Genomic DNA, 7,312 nt, shown 5'->3' with positions numbered 1-7,312 from the left:
GGCAGGTGCTCTTGTAGTTGCTACTTTACAGATAAATCAAGGTAAAGCTAACTTACCCAAGGTCACAGCACTGGGAAGTGTTAAAGTCAGAATCTCGGTCCTGACAGCCAAACTCCATGGAGTTGTTCCCAACCACGCAGCCCATTAGGCACAGGCTGTGGGTTGGTAAGATCCCCTGGAGGAGGAAATGGCAACCCATTCTTGCTGGGAAAATCCCACAGACAGAAGCCTGGCAGGCTACAGTCCAAACAGTCAGACAACGAGCAACTGAGCTCGCATGCAGGTGAAGTAAAAGGAGTGAAGGAAACTGAGGAACACGTATCACTTTGTTCTAGGACTTTCTGCCATTATGAAACTTCATGTTCTTGTAGCATTTATCATAGCATTTTTTTCTTTAAGGTCATAAAGTAGACATCAGTTATGTCTTAATGCAGTTTACATTATGTTGTTTTCTGCTTTTCATATACCTTTGGAATGTTTGAAACATTTGTTTCCGATTTGAGAGGTCATTTAGCAGTCAAGGGCAGGGCTCACTAATTTCCAGCAATCTGTCTTTCCTTCTCCCTGGTAGCTTTCTGGTGCCTCTGTGGCCCTGTGTACAGGCGGGCATTCCCTTCAACCTCTAGATCCCACCTTCTCACCCTATGACATGCCTTATTTCATAAATCCTCACCTTCAGTTTGCCTCATAACCTACATAGTGGAACACGCAATTTCTTTGCCTTTCTTTTTCTTTCAAAAGTAAGAATCTGTCTGACTGGATGTGATGGCACCAGAGGCAGAAATGTGGCAAAATTTTAAGTGGTGAGAAATCCATCTCAGCTACCTGGATTTTGAGAAGCAAATTGTGATTCCTCGACTCACTTTGTATTGAACTGGACAAGTTAGATGAACTAAAAAACTTTATTGACTTGTCTAGTTGTCTCCAAGTCAATCAAGTGTCTGTGAATGCTGCCTATTTTTTGCTGTTTCTGGCTCCTCAAAGTATTAACTTAAAAGTGTGCAAAAAGTTACATCAACAGAGGTGGATACCCTTAAGATACTGAGCCCCTGGGGTAATAATAAGCTAGCACTCAGAAGTTGAAAAGCAAGCCAAGCATTTTGATCGTTTCCTAATTCTTTGTAATATAAAGATTCATGGCAGTTACTTGGGAATAATAGGCTGTGAGTTGCTTCAGGGCAGCATGTCATCTATTTATCCAGGTATCCCCATGCCTGGCATGTAATAGGTGCTCACCAGAGGAGATGCTTAAAATGGTGGGCACTTGACAAATATATGTTTAATTCAGTCTTTCATTACCAGCTTGCAGACTTGTCATACACACACACACACACACACACCCAGGTTGTGAGCTCTTAGACGACAAGATCTGTGTCTTATTCCTCTCTGAATTCCCTAATATAAAGCCACCAGATAGCAGATGATCATTAAATGATCATTACACTGAACAGCACAAGGATTTTCACTTTTGTCACTTGTTTTATCTGCCCTCCCCAAGGCCCCTTGTCCATTTGTCTCTTGGGCCACAGTGCCTAAAACCTTTGCATCAATCTAATCAAATATTTGAAAGCCAGAGACTGTGAAATTATTCAAATCAACTTCAGAATTACATTTTTCAAATTTATCCTGGTCATCTCATAAGTAGATCGAGCTACTTGCTAGCTGCTATCCCAGGAGAGGGGAAAAAAAAGCACAAGCTTAATGAATTTGGTCAGACATACTGTGTAACAGATGTCCAACGTGCTGCCATGAGCTTAAATCATAAATATGATGGCTCTGTTTGGCATGGCAAAATATATTAGAAGCGTTTTATTGGTCACGGGGCAACATACTAGATGGAAGGGGAATCATTCTGAAAAAATGCAGAAGCTATGTCTAGCAGCATCTCAAAAGTAGCCCTGAAGAAACACAGATAATCTGCTTGCACCAATTCGTCAAGTTGGTCCTTTGTTTCCCTAATTTGAGTGTCAAGAGCAACCCTCCAATAAAGAATTGCCAAGACCCGATAAGATTCTCCTCTGGCTGCTGCTTTTTTTGCCCGAACAACTGGTACTATTCATGCCTAAAGCACAAATTGAATAAATAGCTTCAAGCCTGGCAATGTTGGACACTGTTTGGAAATTTTTGTTCTTCCTTGAAAGGCCGTATGTTTCTCGCTTCCCCCCAAACACATTGCATTGATAGTCATTGTTGCACTGACTAATTTTAACTTTCTTAATACTGAGTATAGAAGGATGCTTCATAAGTTAAAAATAGTTTCTGTTGTATCATCAGTCCAGCAATGGATTAGTGAAGATTAAAAAACAGATTGTAATGCCTTCTTTGGCCTTGAGAAAGCTCTTATTGTGCCTATGGTTCACTTGGTCTGCTGATCATTTTCATCTTAATGTAATCTTTAACATTACACTGCTACAGGTGAGGTATTGAGTAATACATTAAGACAACTATTTTCACTGAGCAATTTCACAAGAAATATGTTTCTAACTAAATTAGACATTTAGCAAATGCCATTTGTAATTCAACGTGGGGTGGGAGAAGGGGGGATCATCCTTTAAACAAGATATTGATATACATTTCCTGAGAAAAAACAAATAATTATTTTTTTAATTTCAATTGGAGTTCTAAATGTGAAATTATATACTGTCAGTGCAGTAGAACAACAGAAGAGCACTAAAGGCCTTAAGATTCTTACAAAATAAGCAGTAAACAATTTTATCTCTAGCAACCAGAAATCTTTCATTTAAATTAAGAAGAATCTACAGGTCCAGTTAATCCTGTGGATATGATGTGCTGAATGTTCTTAACACTTAAATCATTTAGATGAACACTAGGAACCTCAAGGTTCTGATAAAAAATAAATAAATTGTGATATTTAAAACATGTAATGAATGAAATAATTTGGATGAAAATGAGGCTATAAAGATTGCATGAGAATCACTGAATTTAAAAAGTAAAATTAAGGGGGAAGAGAATATTAGAAAGCTTACAATTGGAAAACTGAAATATTAATTAATTTACTTGAAAAAAAATTTTCGTGACAGATTCCTCCCTGCTAAGAACATAAACGCAAATTCCATAAATAGAGCTATTGACATTTCAGTTGTTGATTTGTTTTTACCGAAATCACAAAACAGAAATATTAGTTTGCAAATTTTCAAATGGCTATCATGTTCAGAATCCAACTGGATTCCCTCTTCCTTTTTACTTGACGACTTCATAAAAGATAAATAAGCCCTTGGACTAAGAGGTGGATATACTGGTACGGTTAACTCTCTCGTCCAAGAAATTCTACTCCGCTGAGATTACTATTTGGGGGCTGGAAAGGGGGGAATGTAGAGGTCTTTAGGACCCAGCAGGCGGCGGCAGGCGGCAGTTGTGTAGATCGCTGAGAGACTACGAGGGTCCGGTTCAGTTTTAATTCTGTCTCTAATCTCCGCAACAGCGGCGCTTCCTGGGTCCCGCGGCTCCCCTGCTCACTCAGCCGAGGCTGGCCGCCAGGCGAAAATCAAAGCCGCCTCCGCCCCATCACCCACAATGGAAACCCTCCAAGAAAAAGTGGCCCCGGACGCGTGTGCCTAAGGATTCCGCACGAAAGAAGTGCCCAAAATGAAGACCCTGGCGGTGAGTCATTTGTAACTCCTCTGGGCATCGGCGGGATCCCGGGGCGCAGCGTCCCCAGGGCGCACGGGAGAGCTCCAGGGCGCCTAACCCTGAGCTGCTAGATCGCCCGTTACAAAGGCAGAACTTTTCACCTGCTCCCGGTCTACTCCCGATTCCTCGGTTCTGCCAGGCTCGGAATCCCAGAGCCGGAACGGGAACTCGGGTTGCTGGGCTCCTGGATCTCCGGCCGGAGTTCCCAGCGGTCAGCGGAGAGCTAGAGAAACCTAGGAGAGGTGGGCGTCTTGCTCGGGAATGGGGATTGCCCTAAAGCAACAGCTTGGCAAAAACTAAGAGGGGCGGGAAGCGGGGGACCTTTGCCGACTTTCTGGATTTCCTTGTCGTATTTCAAACTTGCGAGGATGGCCGAGGTAGAGCCCCACGGTTCCAGAAAGGAGAGGCTAGACATTCCAGCAGCCGAGCTGGGGGCAGAGGGCCCCCTCCCAAAGTGCAAGCCCACCCCTGCCCCCGCCGCCGGAGCGCTGTCCCTCGCGTAGCCGGGCGCCGCGCACCACCTGTCCTCTGCCAGGAGATGTGGGAGGCGGTGGCGGCCGAGAGCAGCGACGCGCAGGGAGCATCCCCTGCGGTACCCCCGGGGACTGTGCCTTCTCTGCCGGGGCTGCGCGCGGCCGGGGTCGAAACCCGGCCCCACGCAGCCCGGGTCCCCGACCTCCCCCGCCCGTCGTGTCTGGCCGTCGCGCCGGTGTCCCCGCCGGGCGCGCTGCTCCCGGCTCGGCGCTCAGAGCCTCTCCCGTGCTCTCTCCCGCCCGCCCGCAGCGCCATGGTCTGGCAGTGTGTTTAGCGCTCACCACCATGTGCACCAGCTTGTTGCTCGTGTACAGCAGCCTCGGAGGCCAGAAGGAGCGGCCCCCGCAGCAGCAGGCGGCGGCGACCCTCAGCTCGCGGCGCCCGGCGGAGAGCAGCCCCCCGCCGCGCCCGGAGACCCCCGCGGGACCGCGGCCGCTGGACGGATACCTCGGCGTGGTGGACCACAAGGTGACGGCTCGCTCGCCAGCCTGCCCGCCACCCAGCCTGGGGATCCCGCACACCTGAGCTTGCCCCCTTCCCCGGGGCTGGGAGGCGCCGTGAGTAGGTGCCATTCGGAGGCTGGAAGGGGGAGTGGACCCTGTGGGGTGGGATGGGATAGTTACTACTTGGTGTGAATTTCTATGTGGAGAAGGTAGCAAAGTTTTTCAGGGAACGGGGATGAGATGGGTGCACCCCAAAGCCTAATTTCCTAAAAGGAACCGTCCCTGGAACTAGAACCGCTCATCCCCGGAATGACAGCTACTGCTGGGTGCTGGATTCCTGAAGCCTCGGGTTTGGCGGCCGAGTCGCGCCCTAGTGGGAGGAGACCCGGGAATGGAGCGGGTACCAGTCCGGGCGGTTACCTCCGACAGGGTGCCGGAGGCTAAATGGCAGCTAGTCCTTTGCCGGCCGCTGCTCAGGCTCACAGATTCCTATCTGATCTCTGCTTCGGATGCTCAGGGCTGAATTACCACAGCCCTGGAGAGCAGTGCCCAGGCAGGCGCAGAAGGCTTGAGGCACAAACTCAGCTTCCATTGGCTTGAAACTCATCATTGAGGGCCTATTTCCCTCTGCCTTCCGGGAAGCCGCTGCATGGCTTGGCTAATAATTAATCAGATGAATTTTTAAGAAATTGAGCTTGCTTTCCCTGGAATAATAAATCTCTGGTTTCAGAGTGTGAAGCCTCTGGGAGAATTGTAATCAAGTTTCCTGATTCTAAAAAGATATTTTAATACAGTTTAAGTGTATTTCCCATTATTTGAAGCTGTTAATATATTTTTATTAAAACATCATTCCAGTCTATATATGCTCTATAAAGCTAGAGGATTTCTTGAAACCACCCAACTGTTCTGCTTTATGTATTACTCCGTTTTATGGTTGTGAACCAAAGTAATATTTAGGAGGTGCTCCTTTTGTGTGAAAAGGTGGCTTTTGTCATGCATGAAAAAGTCAGACTTTTTAAAATGGCAATCAAAATACTTCTACTCACTGTGCAATGTATAATGCTAAGGAGTTTGGAGAGTACAAAGGAATTTAAGGCAGGACCTAACCTTTAGAAACCTTTGAATGCCTGTGGGGAAAAAACAACACACCATGAAATATGAATGGATGGATAGATGACAGAGAGATAGATGGCAAATATAAATGTATGGGAAATACTGCATATAAACAGTTATTATTGTTGGAATACAGAGATGAGAAAGATCTCTGCTCTGGTAGGATTAAGGAAAGTTTCTTTGAAAAGGTGAAACTTGCACTGGAAGGATTCAGGAAGCAAAGAGGGAGCGATTTTGTTAGGAAGTGATTTGCTGGGGAGGGGTCTGGTGATAAATCTTAAAATCAAAAGTAGAAACAGCCCTCAGTTTCACAGTTAAGGCTTCTGTTCCTCTTTAATTTGCTGATTGATTACATACTTTGTATCTGCAAGCAACCCATAGGGGCTGAGTCCTAGAAAAGTTTGGGCACTGACTCCTGACTGTGGATGGATGTGGTGTTTATGTGTTTATGATGAATCTATTGAACATGGTGGATTTTAATGGCTGTTGTTTAATGGAAATGGCTAGCATTTCTGAAGCTTTGGTTAATAGGGATGTCAAAAGGTAAATTTGCTCAAAGCTGTGATCTACCTTTAGGAAGATGTTGCTAATACTTCCCTTCCTGTGCTCTCCTGCTGGACCAGCACCAGCTAAGAATATCGATAGCCTAAGGCAAAATATGATGCCCTCATGTTCTTTTTCAAAACAGTGTTTATTCACACCAATATACTGGTTTTCATTTTCACTGAATCAGCATTGTATTTCATTAAATGAAGAACAGCCCTTTTGGGGAAGGAATATGGACACTATATATGAGAAATTTGTAAACTGTTAAGTATTTTGTGAATGACAGATATGTGTGGAAGACCTTGGAATTCTTAGCAGAGAATTATAAATGTGACCAGGAAGGTCTTTGTAGATAATATTAATGAAATTCTATTATAGAAAACTAACTTCTCACAAAATTCCATACCCAAAGGGTTCAAAAAAGTTTACCCTGCCTCAAGCAAAGGAACAAATGCGGATCTTAAAACCAGTGCCTTCTCTTTAGGCATTATTCCAATTGTCCCACTGAATGAAATGTAAGCTGCTCAGAATGTAGTCACTTTGTTGCTGTTGTTGTTTAGTCGCTAAGTCATGTCGGACTCTTTGAGACTCCTTGGACTGTGGCTGCCAGGCTCCTCTGTCTATGGGATTTCCCAGGCAATAATACTGGAGTGGGTTGCCATTTCCTTCTTCAGGGGATCTTCCCGACCCAGGGGTCGAACCTGTGTCTTCTACATTGAGCAGGCAGATTCTTTACAACTGAACCACCAGGGAAGCCAGTAGTCACTTTACTGCTACTGTTTACTGACTGGAAGTTGGGCAAAGTTTCATTTCCAATGGCTATCTGAAGGTATACATGTAGAATGTTTATGTTCTCTACCAGTTGCTGTTTAGGTTTACTTGGAATTTTCCTATATATAGTCTTGCTTAAGCTGAGGTAGAAATCATATGTTAGACTATTGCTGGGAATTTTCTTTCCGGTTAATACCGAGGAAGGTAAGAAATGAAAACTTTTCTATTCTTATTGTGTTGCCAGATGATTCTCT

At 45.1% G+C, this 7,312-nt stretch overlaps 1 protein-coding gene and 1 pseudogene across 1 annotated transcript in view; one reads left to right on the top strand and one right to left on the bottom strand.

Annotated features, from left to right (window-relative positions):
- Window positions 1–3,344: 3,344 nt before the first annotated feature.
- The window catches only part of ST6GALNAC5 (ST6 N-acetylgalactosaminide alpha-2,6-sialyltransferase 5), a 199,214-nt gene continuing 195,246 nt past the window's right edge, over window positions 3,345–7,312 (top strand). The window contains exons 1-2 of the mRNA XM_043877170.1: window positions 3,345–3,621; window positions 4,435–4,653. Of these exons, the coding sequence (XP_043733105.1) occupies window positions 3,607–3,621; window positions 4,435–4,653 (234 nt within the window). The 5' untranslated portion in view covers window positions 3,345–3,606. The remainder of the gene's footprint in view (window positions 3,622–4,434; window positions 4,654–7,312) is intronic.
- Window positions 4,895–7,312, bottom strand: part of LOC122678283 — an 82,758-nt pseudogene continuing 80,340 nt past the window's right edge.

Source organism: Cervus elaphus, chromosome 20 (assembly GCF_910594005.1).
Source record: "Cervus elaphus chromosome 20, mCerEla1.1, whole genome shotgun sequence".
Classification (NCBI taxonomy): domain Eukaryota; kingdom Metazoa; phylum Chordata; class Mammalia; order Artiodactyla; family Cervidae; genus Cervus; species Cervus elaphus.
This window is presented reverse-complemented; position numbering and strand designations above follow the sequence as displayed.